Below are 16467 nucleotides of genomic sequence, written 5' to 3' on the forward strand. Positions count from 1 at the left end.
TTTGTCCTTGAGATCTTTATACCTCTTTTTACCAACATTTATTGCAATATTATCACTATTATCACACTAGATAGATAGATAGATAGATGTATAGATAGATAGATAGATAGATAGATAGATAGATGTATAGATAGATAGATATAGAGATAGATAGATAGAAAGATAGATAGATAGATAAATAGATGATAGATGACAGACAGATATATAGATAGATAGATAAAGAGACAGATAGATAGATAGATAGAAAGATAGACCCAATCAAAATACCAAAGCCGACACACGAGTTGACTATTCAGATATAAAACTCATATCTCTCTGCATGCTGCTGTTGATCTTTTCACCTATGGTAGGCCTATGACTACTGCCGCAGCATCCTTTCAGCTGGGGAGCTTCGTGGGGACTTCAGGTTTTCATGGTAGCCTGGTACTAATATGAACTGACACCAATGAGTTAAGAAACCTTTGCACTTAAGGAGCTTTCAAAAATAAACATTAGAGGTCAAAATCCTGACCTAAGATCCTAGTATGGGCTAAGCTCCAAAAGCATTAGATTCTACATTTCCCATAAACCTAAATTTCTCGCAATATTTTAATTAAACCGTCCCCACCTGGTTACTGTCCACGTTTTCAAACTTTTAAAGAATTACAGTCTCAAGCCTAAGAAAAAAATATAACAAAAACAACGAACTGGCACTTTAATACCTATACTACTGTACCACATCGGTAGTTGTCAATGTCCCAGGAAAATGTAGAATTTGACCGGAAATGTGTCAAATCTGCCTTCAAAATTAAATCAGAGTTTCTAACATTATGAACTACCACCTATTTCGTACTGCACACAGTATGGTTACGGTCTGAAGAAATCATTCTACCTAATTTATATCAGTGAAACAAAAATAATTCAGCATTGCAACTCCATGTAGCTGCCAAAAGGATTTTATTCTTGGATTTACTCGGAAGTCGTGTGCATTTTCCTGCTTCGGTTGACGCCACCGCCGACGCTGCGAGAAACCCGACGAAAACAATAAGCGCACGGTACAACGGAGGCAGCGGGAAGCTTGTCTCATTGTGTCGAAAGGTAGGTGAATGGCTGCTTATTCAGCACAAACATGGCGGCTCTTGTTACCAGGCGGCACCTATCACAGTTACCGTTGAGCATCTCGTTGGTTTTCTCCTCCCGCTGAGGTCCGTTATCTTAGAGAGCAGCTACACCAGAGCTGGGTCAACAAAGGTGTGTGTGTGTGTGTGTGTGTGTGTGTGTGTGTGTACGTGTGTGTAGTCTATTTAAATGACAGCAGCGCTGTCCGGACAGGACAGTGTTTAAGAAAGGTAAATTGTGTTGTGTAATTAGCAGTTACTTTGTCGGGCCACCTTAGAGTGTGTGTGTGTGTGTGTGTGTGTGTGTGTGTGTGTGTGTGTGTGTGTGTGTGTGTCTCATCATGCTTGGTTATATATGACCCCTGAGACTAACCAGGGGCTAAACCCTGCGCACCATACCGAGCGTATGCGTGTTAGGTGAGGCAGAGCTAATGCTAGTGATACCAAAGTTAACGTTTCAGGGGGTTCAAATAAAGAAAGGAGCCTGTGAACACACTCACGAACAGCGCTGATAGCGTTCAGGTAACGACACCCCCCGCCCCTGCCCCCTCGCACACATACACACACTGTACCCATTACACCTATATGGCCATAAAGATTATGGTCCATTGTACTGGGGAATATTATATTATAGTATGTTATATTTTACATTGGGACATTTCTTTTTGAAGTCAGGTAAAGAAGAAAGAAAAAATGGGGAAAAGAAGAGCATTGCTTCTTCAAAACCAGGCATCTTAATTCCTAAACAAATAGGTTCACTACATGAGGGGCAATCACACAGTTAAAACTACGTTGTTATGTTGCATGAACAGTTTTTTCGTATGCAACTGTGTGTGTTTGTGTGTGTGTGTGTGTGTGGGTGCGCGCGCGTGCACCTGGCAGTGTCTTTACATACTGGCGCAGCGGAGCAGATGGATGACGGTGGGAGACATAGAGATTTGGGGCAGGGGTGGTGGCAGTAGGTGCTGGGTGGGAGTGGGGTAAGGGCGGAAGGGAGGGGAGGATTTCAGGAGAAGGAGAGGAGGGGGAGGAGGGGAAATTGGGGTGCGATGAAGCAAGGGAAAGCATTACGGGGATAAGGGTTAAAGAGAAAGCGAGGAGAGAGGATGGGCAATGCGGGAGAAAGAAAGAAGTGTAAAAACAGTGGGGAGGGATAAAAAGGAGGGAAAGAAGATGGAGGGAGGAAGGTACGTGAGGAGGAGAAGCAAGGCGAGGAGGAAGAGGGTAGCAGATGTAGCAGATGGAGCACAGCAGTGCCAGATCAGTAATTGGTGTGTATATGTTGTGTGTGCTGTTTTTATTGTTCCTGTGAAGAGCAGCTGAGCAAGCTTTTTTTTCTGCTGTCCATTTTTCATCCTACTGTTCTGTAGCATGTCATTCATCAACAGCATATAGCTTATTTGTTTATTTATCTGGGTCCCCATTCACTTAAGTGAAAATAGTATTACATACATTTGGTCGTATAAATTTACACTTCTACCCTGCTACAATTCAGAGGAACATTTTCTACTTTTTACTCCTACACATATGACAGACTCAGGCTTTACATACAAAACATGGGATCAGTTTATAAAATATGTGGCACTATATAGATTCATATACCCATAAGTACATATAGTAGTTATTATTAGTTTCACCACCAACAGTTTCGCTATATCCACAGATTATGCTGTAATCTGTCACATATAATAATCCAGTGATATAACACATACCATCATAATATAAACTCTGAAAGGGGACACTCTAATGCATAGTGAGTACTTTTAGTTTTGATTCTTTAGGTAGATGTTAATGTGAATACTTACTGTACGAACTTTAACTTTAGTAAGACTTTTATAGCAGGATTTAAAATGTAAAACAAGTAGTCTTTAATATGATCAGGTCTGCTGCAGGCTGTATATTGCAATCAAATGCCCATAACTGCACACTAAAGAACACTGCACTTCTCTGTTGTAGTTTTACCATAGATAAACCCTGTGTCAGTCGATTAGTCTCGAAGATCCGCCCGAGGCATGTTTTAAGACATTTAAAACTACTGTGCATGGAATAATAATTTCACACAAAAAATGAATTACTTTAAATTCTTAGAATTATATCTACTTTAGGGGTGTGAATCTGGCATCTGGATCTCTTGATTCGATTCAGATTCTTGGTGTCATGATTCAATTCAGAATCAATTCTTGTTTCAAAAAGATTCTTGATTCAACAAATAGTAGGTCGGGCACTATATTTTGGCTCTTACTGCAGTGCACTGCATGCCAAACATCAGACTCCCGTCCCTTGTCCACTGAGCTGCAAATGAAACATTTGACTGACAGTTAAAAAAAGCGGAGAAAGGTGAGAGAGAGTGGTTTATTTTTTAAAGTTATTTATTCAACTGCCTTAACAGGGAAGCATCATACAGTCTTCTTCCTGTACCCAAATAATGAAATTGAAGTGTAATTTACTGACCAACAGCAAACAGAAGTCGGTGTGTGTGTTCTGGAGTAAATCACTGTACGCGCGTTAGTTGTTAGTGCTAGATAGTGCTCTGCTAATGTTAGTCTGTAGGTTCGCAGAATATTCCAATTCACTCCAAAATGTGCCTAAACGCTCGCCATTTTGAAGATGAATTTCAAGATTACTCTAGTGTGTGCGCACTGAACGCTGTTCATATGCTGCTAATCTCCTGATTAGATTTGATTTCAATTCACAGAGTTGATATTAGTCGATTCTCGGTGATACAGTTATATCAGATAAATAAATACCAATATTGCCTAAAGTGTGTCTCAGAAGTTAAATTTCTTCTACATTCAGCAAGTGAGCTGAATGTAGTTGCCATGTTGTAGACCTACGTGTGCAAAACAGTTGAGCAACAATAACAAACCAAGCATCACTTACAAGGACGTCATCATAAGGCAAGCACTGACCACAGACAGGACAGAAAGTGAAAGTCTGCTCACTAATTCATCTGCTCTGTTTGTGTTGACAAGACATCAGTCTGATATGAGCAGACGGTTTCTAGCTAGCGTTAGATACCCGGCAGGGACAGACTGAGTAAAGTAGAGTCCACACACTTCCACGGCCTCACGCCTCGTAGCCAGAGGTAATATCTCTTCAGCAAACACAGACTGAGAGCTCAGACCAGTGTGCAGAGTCTTTTTTCAGTCTGCCACAGTCAGTAACCATCTTGAGTCACAACAGTCCTGTAAACCGAGGTGGATCTGCTTGGACAGTAATAATTCACGGCAAAGTTTGCAGGACTGTCGTGACCGGAGGCGGCTAACATAGAATAATAACTCGGCTCCCACAAGGTAGGAATTTTTACACATCATGCATCCCTAAGTGAACCACTTACCTACACATCAAGTAACCACTGCCTACACATAATATTTTGCAACAATAGACATGTTTACTGAGAAAACATGCAAATGCAAAGATCGATCTTGGGATTTCAAGAATCGATATTAGATCATTCACATTAACATTGGAATTAATTAGAAAATTGATTTTATTTTATTTTTTATCCAGCCCTACTCACATTTGGGTTCTGTCTTTTTCGATCTGTCAACATAACGATATTAACTAAAGTTATTACAAAAATCGATTTTTGGCATTTTGGCAAGATAAGAATTGCGATTCATATGTGAATCGCTTTTTCCGCCCAACCCTAATCTACTTCTTCTGGTAAAATGGTAAACATGGACTGAATTGAAACGGAACGGCTGCAGAACAGTTTTCCTTAAAGTTTTAGTTCTGGGTGGTTTGAGAGCTACTTTATCCATTGTCACTTGTCTGGTTTTGTAATAGTCCTTATTCTCGAGAGGACACGAATAGGACATGAATGAACGTGTCAAGACCAGACATGCTGTTCGGTTCTGAACTGTCTGAAGCTTCTGCAGATCCTTTTATGATGCACATGACATCACAGGTTCATAGTCCAGATGTGTCCGAACCAGGCATTGTACAACCTGCCTTAATGTGCTTAGAGATACACACAAGTGACACTTTGTTAATAACAGACTTTGCTCCAATCAATTCTGAATATAATAGCGAATAAAGCTGATTTAATTTTAGTAGACCCTGACTGATGACTTTGACTTTATTGACCAGTTTTAGCTTTTCTCAGATATAATGAGTCAGTGTCAAGTTACAAGAAATTGCAGTACAGAAATGCCAAAGATACGTTTGAGGTAACTTAGGGACAGTGTTTTCCAGAAAGCACTGAAGTATAATTTTCATCTGTAAACTATTAAACTCTCATGTTGTATTGATAATGGCTTGGCTGGCTGGCTCTCATTTTTAGTCCCTCTTCCTCCTGCATAAAGTTTCATAAAATCTGTGTAAACGATAAATGATAGTGGGTGATAAGAATGGAAATCCCATTTTTCGATATTATGATTTACATTCAGTCACCCCTCCATCCCCCTCTCGTCTTAACGTGTAAGTCTTTACAGAGGTGGTATGTAATGCCTAGTCTAACATTGACATAAATGTATGTGTATGTCTAATGGTGTGTAGGCCAAACTGAAGGGAGGTAGGTTTCCATGGCAGCCATGAGTTGTAGCAGCAGCTTTTTAATAGCGACACACTGAGACAGTTAAAGGTGCAGAAGAAGAAGGGAATTTATATATACAGTTAAAGGGGCTGTGCGCCTCTTTGTTCTTCTCCGTCTCGCCCCAAATTGCCATTGTATTGTGTCTGTCGTCATGGCGATGTATGGATTAGTTACGCCCACATGCCCCACGCTCTCCCTCTCAATCTCTTCCACATTTTAGTTTTCTATCTCTGCCAATCCCCCGCTTGCTCTTTTGGTATGGATGCTCAATTCAGGAACAATAGCTGGGGAAAAGGAGGGGTTTGCATATGTTTACTGTAAAGTAATAACACAACTCCCGGCAGGAAAGCCAATAAGCGTATTTCCAAAAATGCTGAACTAGCTCTTTAACTTCCTTGGCCAAACCCCAGGGCAAACTGTGTTTCCTTCCACATTTGAGACTTTTTTTTTTTTTTCTCAACTTCTATAGCTGGTTCTATAGCTGCAGTAGAGCAGTGTGAGGGTCAAGCTTCTTGCTTGAGGGCACCACTGCATTTCAGGAAAGGGTCAGTGTTTCTTTTCTTCCTTTCTCTCAGCAAGAAAGCGAATAAGCATATTCCAAAGTGTTAAACTATTCAACCATAGGAGGAAAACCTTGTATTTCTAAAATATCAACTTTCCAGCTGCTAACACTGAAATTTCACTTTCCTTCTGTTTTTGGGACTCATTGTACAGGATGGACAATTTTCTCCACTCTCCATTTTCCTTATTTTTATTTCTCTCTCTCTCTCTCTCTATCTCTATCTGTCTCTCTCTCTCTCTCCCTCAGATTGACTGAGGCCCTACCATGCCTGTGGCCTCCACCAGGACAGAGCCTGGTGAGACCAGACACCTTCCTCCTCATTAGCTCCTCTCTCCATATGACCATTCACTATGTTTTCTTTATTCATGTTTCCCCTTAAAAAGGGCTCTTCAGTATGTAAAAACAAGAGTACAAGAATGTCTGACTTAAGTACAAATTTAATGTTGTTTCTCATGAATACAATCGAAGGGGTGGATAAATGTAAAGGTAATAGGATCCAATACAGGCTCTCTGTTATTAATTTGTGTTCTCCAAGCCAAAACCGTGACAACTCTGATTACGTCAGGAAGAGTATTCTCTCAGACTTCCGAGCCACAGTAAACATTACACAACTCTTTTCACAGGCTGACTAGTACTTCACATAATGAGTAAACTAATCTTAATTTTTAAAATCAGCAGCAGTGCAGCTTCAAATAGTCTGACTCCAATGTTTCAGCATGCCTGTCTTTATACTGTGTGTGTGTGTGTGTGTGTGTGTGTGTGTGTGTGTGTGTGTGTGTGTGTGTGTGTGTGTGTGTTTGTGCGCGCGCCCGTTTATGTGTGTTGGCGTTTCAGTGCCCCAGGTGTTGGACGTGATGAGCGACAGCACGACCAGCTCCACCACAGCCAATGACCTGGACCTCATCTACCTCAAAGGCATCATGGAGAGCCCTCTGGTGTGGTGCATGCACGTGTACACACACAGTTAAATTCATAGAAGAAAACAGAAAAAACACAGAGCTTTGTGTATGTGTGTGTTTGTGTGTTAGGAGCAAGAGGAGAGCCTGAAGGAGCCGCGTCTGTCACCGGTGAGGGAGAACAATGTGGAGCTCCTGCAGGAGATCCTCAGAGATCTGGACCCCTTTACACACCGCTCCGACACTGCAGCTGAGCTTGCCCGCATACTCACACAGCCTCATTTCCAGGTGTGGAACACACACGCATGCGTATACAGAACACCAAGATGTATTACATCTGTGACAAATATAGTACAATGTCAAAATGTCTTTTTATTATCAAACCAGTACTTCATCTTGGAGGCCTCTCTGAATCTGAAGATGAAGGTGTTTTTTTACACCTTTGAATACAGAACAGTCAAATTATTTTCTCTTCACAGAGTCCATTAAAAAAGGGAAACGTAATAGTGTGACATTCAGTATTTTGATGTTTAGTGTCTGTGAATTTTTTCTCGTCAGTCTTTACTGGAAACTCATGATTCAGTGGCGTCCCAGGCTTGTGATAGCCCACCCCTTAGCCCATCTGATTTTGTGGATCATGAACTGGAGGACAGCCAGACACACAACCTGCACCCGCCACCTGACGCAATCCGCATGGTGGGCATACGCAAAGTGGCGGGGGAGCATCTGGTAGGTAACGTTAAAGCACAGTTAACAGGGCTGAGTTCGTTCCATGTTAGTTTGCACTGTTGCTGCTCCCAGCACTCTCAGCATAATCTCATTCAAAGATTCAGTGAAAATATTGAAATTGTAATAAAAGAAACTGAGCTCCACTGAATGTTCCTGAATGTTGTGCTTTTAGTGAAACAGTACACAACAGGAGATCATGTGTTGTTTGCCGCTAGTTACTACTGTAGATGCTGATTTTATTATCATTAATCACAGAAACAGTTAATTATACAATATATAATTGGATACATATATTAACTTTGTTTCAGGGGGTGACGTTCAAGGTGGAGGGTGGGGAGCTGGTGATAGCCCGCATTCTCCATGGTGGTATGATAGACCAGCAAGGACTACTGCATGTCGGAGATATCATCAAAGAGGTAAGGTAGGCCATGAAATACAGACGGGTGACAAATTAAAGGAAAAACCTGAAAAATGACTGGAGAAACAGGATCGACAGTGCCCCCATCCATAGGGCCCGAGGGGTCACTGAATGGTTTGGGGATCAGTGGCGCCTTGAAATTTGCCTCTGACCTGTCAAGCTCACCTATTAATATGTATTATCTTGTTTGTTTCTTCCATACTAAAACCTTGTCATCAATGCGAGGTTGCCCATCAACTATCAAAAACTCCTGGGAAGCAGAGCACCCAAGAAATAGTTAAGCACGAAATGACATAATTCACATTTCTACACGTTGGCAGACAGCGGAGAGTTAGCAGTTTCCCCATGCTTTCAGTCTTTATGCTAAGATAACTGCCTGCTGGCTTTAGCTTCATATTTTGCACACAGACATCTGACTTTTGGCAAGGATGTAAATGGGTGTATTTTCCACAAATCTATTCCTTTAATGTCATTTACTGCAAGTAATCTGGACCATTTTTCCCTACATAATTAGGGACTAGTCCTCAAACTTTTACTTATCTCAAAGGTGCTCTTAACAGTGGAGGACCACAAGGCTCCGTCCCTGATCCTCTATATGTCTTTCTTGTGTCATTTTCCATTAAAGGTGCCGCAATTATAGCTTTTTACATGTCAATCCAGAAAGTTTCTTTTGTCCACTGTGCCGGTAGGTGAATGGGCGAGAGGTGGGCCGGGACCCCAGGGTGCTGCAGGAGGAGCTTCAGGCAGCCAGTGGAAGTGTGATTCTGAAGATACTGCCCAGCTACCATGAAGCTATACCACCAAGACAGGTGACACATACAAACACCACACACAGAGTAGACTCACATCGGCATTCTCCAATTCATAAGTTTTGCTGATTTTTTTGTGCTTGTTTTGTATTTTGTGTGTAGGAATACAAAATGGACAGAAATTATATCACTAAAAGTGCATACAATGTGAGATGAATCACTGAAGGTGCAAGAGAGCATACTGAGATAAAGACCCCAGCTGTGTTTCTGCAGGTGTTCTTTAAGTGTCACTATGACTACGACCCAGCCAATGACAACCTAATTCCCTGTAAGGAGGCAGGTTTGAGGTTTGAGACAGGGGACATCCTGCAGATAGTCAACCAGGACGATGTCAACTGGTGGCAGGTGGAGTACAGAAACAGCATGTATACGTAATGCATGTGTGCATACATTTTTTACTTCATTTTGTGTTGCCTGGCTGATTATAAAGAGGGCAGAAACTGCTAAAATTCAGATAGATTTTCAGAAAGATTACAATTCTGTGAAACCACAGAAACACGAGTGTTAGTTTTTGTTACATATCTATACATTCTGTGTGTGCGTGCATGTGTTGTACAGGCGCGTCATGTGGAGGGTGGGAGCACGGGGCTGATCCCCAGTCAAATGCTGGAGGAGAAAAGGAAAGCTTTTGTCAAGAGAGATGTGGAACTGGCGCCAGCAGGTAACAGGAAATAATGAATAGTTTTTTTGCCGATTAACACTGCCATCTGGTGTTGAAAGACCCGGTCTGTAAGTAAATGTCATGTATGTTTTTAGTTGGTACCCCAAATGCCAATAATCAGAGGAAGTTAAATGATCCCAAGGGTTATATTCATGTCTAAATTTAAAAATCACCCAAATAATCCTACTCTGAAGTGAGTGTAGTTTCCTCACTGTGAAACAAGCAGTCTATTGTCTGAAGAACTAAAAGATTAGACTTGAAATGTGCGAGACAAATAATCAAGATGATAGTGGGGTGTGGATGAAAGCAAAACGTAGAGATATGGGTCATGTTATTTATTTATTTATTTATTTGTGTTATTCATCTTGCTAATAATAACCATCACCTTTGAAGATGTTTAGTCTTTTTATCTTTTTCTTGAATCTCTGTTTCAGTCTGATGGGAAAAATGAACCTGGCATAAATGCAGTTCAAATGCCAGTACAAATGTAAATGCATTCATATCACGTCATCTGTGAGCTGAATAACCAATTGAGTGAGCAGAAATCACAAGTCAGCAACAACCCATTAATTAGTTCACGAAAAAATTAACCAAGAGTAAATTAATCATTCCAAACATAATCATAATGAGAATCAATTAATACTTCAATTCAAGTCAGGGTTGAGCAATAATCACTCAATATGCAAAATATGAGCAAGTCATTATCAGCAATCAATCAAGTCTTTGAGGAATTAAAAATCAATCATGAGCAAGCTAAATATGTCAGCGCACTCAGTCATAAGCAGATAAAAAGTATCATAGGCAAAATCAACCATTAAAATGATAAAAATGTTTGAAACATGATATAAATATAGTGAGAAGGTTTATAAAGTAACAAATGATTACACTTTTTTGATCAATTGAAAATGTAGTCAAAGAAATATTCAAAATTTCAAAACATCAAATAGATGTCTACTAACCAAAATCACCAAATGACACTGTTCAAATCGTCATCAAGCAAAAAAAGCATTCATTAAGCATAGTAAAACAAACTGAATGTGTTCATTAACAGATTAAAAAGGATTTATCAGATGCAAGCGATAATCAATCGAAGGATCAAATGTGAGTAATAATTTAAGTACGAAATTATTTAAGAGAATAAGTCAAAGCAAAGGGAAAAGTGAAGGCGGTCTCAGACCAATCCCCCCGCAGTCAACTCGTTTCCTCTCTTCACTGAAGCCGGGAACAAGGGACCTTTTTTTTAACCCGACCTCCCATTATTCAGACTTCATCTGCTGCAATTGCAGCTTGCAGAGTGACTTGCAGACTTGCGGTGTAAGGCATTGGTTTAGAGATGAGGTCAAAAGGTGTGGTCTGGAGGTCGAGGTGGCGTTCAGGGCTTGGTGAGCTTAGGCCACAACACAGTCAGAGCGACTTACATCAAGCAAATTTATAGAAAGTGTGTCAAAAAGGCTCCGCTTTCTAAAGGGAGCTCTTGAAATATTTGAGCTGCAACGAGGATTCTTCCGGGAGAACTAATACCCCATACATCAACATACATTACCAAAATATAAGTTCAATGAAGAGCCAGTGATTTTTAAGTATGAGGGAAGCATGACTTGAGTGCTCTGCAACAAACTAATGTGAAGGTTCTTTCATGTGACAGGAAATCTTTGTACTGGTGTTGGAGGGAAGAAGAAGAAGAAAATGATGTATGTGACCACCAAAAACGCAGGTAACAGAACCTGACATGCAAAATTTTATTGGTAGAACCCTGTACTGAAGTTACATCATTTTTTACTTAATAGTCCTTACTAGTACCTGTCCCCTGATCAAGTGGAACATGTCCTTGTTCTTCTCTTTCCTGGTTTTCCTCTTTTCCTTCACCTGTGTTCTTCCCTCTTCCTTTCCTTTACTCCTTCCTGTCTTTCTTCCTCTCTCAGAGTTTGACAGACATGAAATATTGCTATACGAAGAGGTGGCCAAGGTCCCGCCTTTCAAGAGGAAAACTCTGATTTTGATTGGTGCCCAGGGTGTGGGGAGGCGGAGACTGAAGAACAACCTTCTATTGAGGGATCCACAGCTCTTTGGCACCACCATTCCATGTATGAAGTCTGATGTTAAAGTGGTCTATTGCTAGAATCGTGGTTTTATTATTAATTGCCTTTTGTGGGTCTTTGTTATTGTTGTCAGGTGACATTGTTATCTTGGCTTTACTGTCGATGTTGTAGTGGTTTTTTTTTTGTTTTGTTTTGTTTTTTTACTGTTCAGACAGTTTTATAGTCTGTTGTAACTAGGAAAAGTAAAATGCATCATGACTTTGTTCCAGAGGTAATTTCCTAAAAAAGTCCTTTTAGATTTTAAAAAACTTTGATAGGTCATCACACTATCCAGACACAGCTAAATCACTTGTTTCACATGTGAGCTTTAGTCTGTTGCAGTTTCTGGAGGATTTTAGTCCTGGTTGATTTGGCAACACCCAGAAATTTCTGGGGGCAGCAAAACAAATTACTGTGGTTTTGATAAAGAAGTCCGGCAATAATTGGCCTTTTTCCATCACTCTCTGATCAACCGTGATCTGATTTGACGCTGCACACAGCATGAGTCTGCTAACAGCCCTGGTTACCCTGTTGAGAAAAGGGGGAGCTGTGCAGCCTGTCGCCCACAGCTCCTCATCTAACAGTTCACTGTGGCTGCTCCTTCTCGTTCCACTACTGCCTGCAACATGTCGAACTGATCCGCTGTCCAGAAGTTTCTTGTTTTCTTGTTTTGTAGAATTAGCCTAAACTAATTATAAATAAACATAAAAAGCTAGTATTTTCAGCATATTAAATTATTTTAACATAATTATTTTATACTGAAACAATAACAGACTCAGACCCGACCAGCGTGCCAACCTGCCCATATCCATATGATTTCTGAAAATCGAACTATATCAACTGGTGATCCCAGCACAAGAACAGTTGAGGAATGTACACTCAAAGTCTGAAGTGTTAAACATGACAGTTGACGCAGCATCCTAACGCAGACAAGTTAGCCTACTGTTTTTAGAGGATATGCCATGTTGGTTGTTGAGTTGTGATATGCAATCTGCTGTTTGGAAAGTCTACATTTGACTTTTTGATCGTCTGTTTTAACAAAATGCAGCCACACAAACAAATTCTTTGACACCATGTCAATTAGTTTGGAGGCGACTTCAGTAAATGGTCAGTAAATGTTAAATAGGTTAGATCTAGCAGTCTCCATTAGGTTGGGCGAGTTCAAATTTGTGAAAAAAAATAGGATGTATATTTATATATATAGTTTATATTCATATAGATATATATAATAGTAGTTACAGGCTAGATGGACAATTATTAACAATGGGTAAGAAGTCATGCTGTGCTCTGCAGCCAAATGTTCTTAAAAAATAACTTAATTTTAAAGTCTAGTGGAGATGTGTATAAAATGATGCACAAGACATGTAGGATATTTCCACATGATAGAATGTTGGAGCCTTTCAGAAAGCGTAGAGTCTTGAGATTGAATTGTTTGAAAGCTTGAAGAAGCTAATAGATAGTACAGTATATATGTAATACTGACAGACGATTCAAGCAACTCTGCTTCTCTTAAAGAAGAAACAAAAGGGAGATGCATGTGTGTGCATACATGACTGTGTTTTTGTGTCTCTCCAGATACCTCCAGGAAGCCCAAAAAGGGGGAACGGGAAAGTCGGATGTACGCCTTCACCAGCCGCAGCAAGATGGAGACCGACATCAAGAACGGCCGCTATCTTGAACATGGAGAGTACGACGGCAACCTCTATGGAATCAAGATCGACTCTATACATGAAGTGGTCGAGGCAGGGCGCATCTGCATACTGGATGCCAATCCTCAGGTACGCACAAACACATTAAGTTATATTATTGAATCAAGACAAATATGTTCATAGTTAATGACCAAATAAGTAGAACGTGGCACTCACTCTGATACAATACAGTTTTAGATGACCCACACTAAGATATGGGTCAATACATTTGTCTGTAACTACATATAAATTAGATGAAAATTCTGATTGTGTTTTTACAACTTGGTCAAATGTTTAGAGATTTGACCATACATACAATACAGAGACTTTTAATTTAAAAAGCCAATAAACATGTTGGGATAAAATCACTTTATATGTAAATTTCTTCCATTTTTCTTCTGTAATTGTGTTTATAAGTGAATATTTTTGTTATTTAATTTTTCAATAGTAATATATTGAGTGATTATCACTAAAGATTTGTCCATTTTTCTAACCGCCTGTGTCATTTTTCTTGCATTTTGAGCTTCTGGCAGCTTTAACTTTGTTCGCTCAAACTGTTAAATTGACAAAATGATGAGTCAGAAGTATAGATGAGTTTGTGCTGAGGAAAAGGTATATCATGCATGTAAGTTGCTAAACAAAGACAAAACAAGGACAGGAATCAATGCATAGAAATTCATCAAAAATGAACCAAAATGAACCTATGTTCACGGAGCACTTTCTTAGGTGTATGGAAATTAACTAGTTAGCTAAATTTGGTATAAAGCACTATACGTACATATATAGGAACATCGGCCGATATATCTATATCGGAATTTTTTACCCCCTAAAATCGGTATCAGCATTGGCCATAAAAAATCCAGAGTCAGTCGGGCTCTACACAAAATATTACAAACACCTTTCATTGTAATGCAGCCTGATACTCCGACACCACAAAGTACAGCCTCAAAATTTTGTCAACACACAAACATTTTAAGTATGGCAGTATTGATTATTTATTGCAGGGCTATAGTATTGCATTGCATGACATCATTCTGGTTTTTCTATAACTCTAGTCAGTTTGTTGACTAGAATCAATCAGTCCCTGATATCCTCCGTTCAGTGAGTTTGGTATCATGTGCCCTGCTCAAGGGCATCTTATACGAACGGACACTGTAGCACAAAGATAGTCATTCAGTGTCATCACTCAGGGATCTCCAGCCAGTTAGTTGACCCAAACCCAGCTGTTAAAACTCTCTGAGAAGAGAGTCTAATAAGAGTGTTATAACAGCTTAGTGTCTTCCTCCTGTGTTCTAGTCTCTCAAAGTGCTAAGGACCTCTGAGTTCTTGCCCTACGTGGTGTTCCTGCAGTCCCCAGACTTTGAGGTGCTCAAGGCAATGAACCACTCCGCTGTAGATGCCGGGGTGGTTACTAAAACACAGACGGTAAGAAAGACTTCTTCTATGCTCATACACAGGAGGAGGAGACATTTTCAGGGCAGAAAAGCAATGTGGAAGTTGGTATAAACTGGAAATAGTTCAAAGAAGAAGACCTGTGACTCCAGTGAGAGTCCAATAAGAATATGCAAAACCAAGTCATGTCTTTCTGTCTCAGGATGAAGAACTGCAGAGGACATGCGATGAGAGCGCTAAAATCCAGGCAGCCTACGGGCACTACTTTGATCTCAGCATCATTAACGACAACCTGGACGAGACCTACCGCACTGTCAAAGCCGCCCTGGAAACGGTTTCTAAAAACCCCCAGTGGGTCCCTGTCACCTGGGTGTTCTAGAGACGGGATGGAATGTAAGGAACAAGGAAGAAAACATAGGCACTGAAGATATACCACTGTGTAACTAATGGATGTTGTTATTTAGATTTTCATACATTTCCACAGAGATTAAATCTGCCCTCAGCAGTAGCTTAGCATCAGAAAACTTTGTTCTTACTAAAGCTACAGCTTTACAGGATAAGTGGGTAAATAAGACATCCTTTAGTACACAAGGTTATATTTTCCAAGACAGGAAGGAAGGACTAGAGAAAACAAGGGGTGGGACAGGTGAATGAAGTCCTGAATGTCAGAAATTCACAGGTTTCACCTGGCTACATTAAGGACTCTGTGTGTGTGTGTGTGTGTGTGTGTGTGTGTGTGTGTGTGTGTGTGTGTGTGTGTGTGTGTGTGTGTGTGTGCACGTGCATTTGTGCACACAAGTGTGGCCCTCTTTGTGCATGGATTTTAGAGCAAAGATTTTTGTATGATTCTGAATTTGTGCCATTACCGATGATCATCAGCAGACTGTCATTGTTTACATGTCATGAGAGTGATGGTTACTGATGGTTACACTCAATCTACAGACTATGAAGGGTGTTAAAATTTACTTTATCTGACAAAACATTATACCTATACAATGGTGAAAATATTGGACTCAACAGACGTCTTAAAACAGCTTATTTGTTTGTCTGACAGTCCAAAAACCCAAAGGTATTCAGTTTACAATAATATGAAATGAAAAACGCAAACCATTTCTATTAATGTCATTAATTCGTTTTTTATGATTGATTATTTGACCGACTTTTTCAGTTGTAAGCAGTACTAGCTTCAGCACAGAAGTAATATGCAGTAAATCCGACACACTTCAGTTGTTGTGTAAAGCAAAAAAAAGTAGAGGCAACAGATTTCCTCATGTCAAATTAGTTTTCATTGGATAGTGTTATACTTTACAAATGAAGTGTGATTGAGCGCCGACAACAATGACCAAACCTCACAGTCCTTCTGTTCTCTGTCAGTGTTGTGAGTGTAGGTTGCCTTTCTTTTAGTTTTTTTATGTAATATACTTCATAGATTCACAGCATATAGAGGTGGTGTAAAGACAAAAAGCCCTACAATATGCACATTCATATATTAAATTCACTTGCTATCGTGATAGATAAAGAAAGAATTAAGCATCTAAAACCATCCTGTGGGTCCAATGGAGATTGGTTGTACTGTCATCACATCTAGCAAACTGGCCAC

At 40.1% G+C, this 16467-nt stretch overlaps 1 protein-coding gene across 1 annotated transcript; it reads left to right on the top strand.

Moving 5' to 3' along the window:
* The first annotated feature begins 1018 nt into the window (after nt 1-1018).
* mpp2a (membrane palmitoylated protein 2a) lies at nt 1019-15265 on the top strand. The gene is made up of 14 exons (XM_040123356.1): nt 1019-1077; nt 6443-6491; nt 7031-7131; nt 7225-7380; nt 7651-7821; nt 8130-8237; nt 8929-9048; nt 9262-9393; nt 9607-9709; nt 11355-11423; nt 11632-11793; nt 13363-13565; nt 14772-14900; nt 15070-15265. Exons 2-14 carry the CDS (start codon nt 6461-6463, stop codon nt 15244-15246), a joined length of 1662 nt encoding a protein of 553 aa, XP_039979290.1. The 5' UTR covers nt 1019-1077; nt 6443-6460; the 3' UTR covers nt 15247-15265.
* Nucleotides 15266-16467: the final 1202 nt, after the last annotated feature.

The sequence above is a fragment of the Xiphias gladius genome, chromosome 3, assembly GCF_016859285.1.
Source record: "Xiphias gladius isolate SHS-SW01 ecotype Sanya breed wild chromosome 3, ASM1685928v1, whole genome shotgun sequence".
Classification (NCBI taxonomy): domain Eukaryota; kingdom Metazoa; phylum Chordata; class Actinopteri; order Istiophoriformes; family Xiphiidae; genus Xiphias; species Xiphias gladius.

What these genes read in the sequence shown, in the direction of transcription:
- mpp2a (XM_040123356.1), top strand. Translation starts at nt 6,461, where the DNA reads ATGCCTGTGGCCTCCACCAGGACAGAGCCTG. An exon ending in ACGATGTCAACTGGTGGCAG is followed by an intron (nt 9,394 to 9,606) that starts GTGGAGTACAGA and finishes TGTGTTGTACAG; the next exon opens with GCGCGTCATGTGGAGGGTGG. An exon ending in TGTGACCACCAAAAACGCAG is followed by an intron (nt 11,424 to 11,631) that starts GTAACAGAACCT and finishes TTCCTCTCTCAG; the next exon opens with AGTTTGACAGACATGAAATA.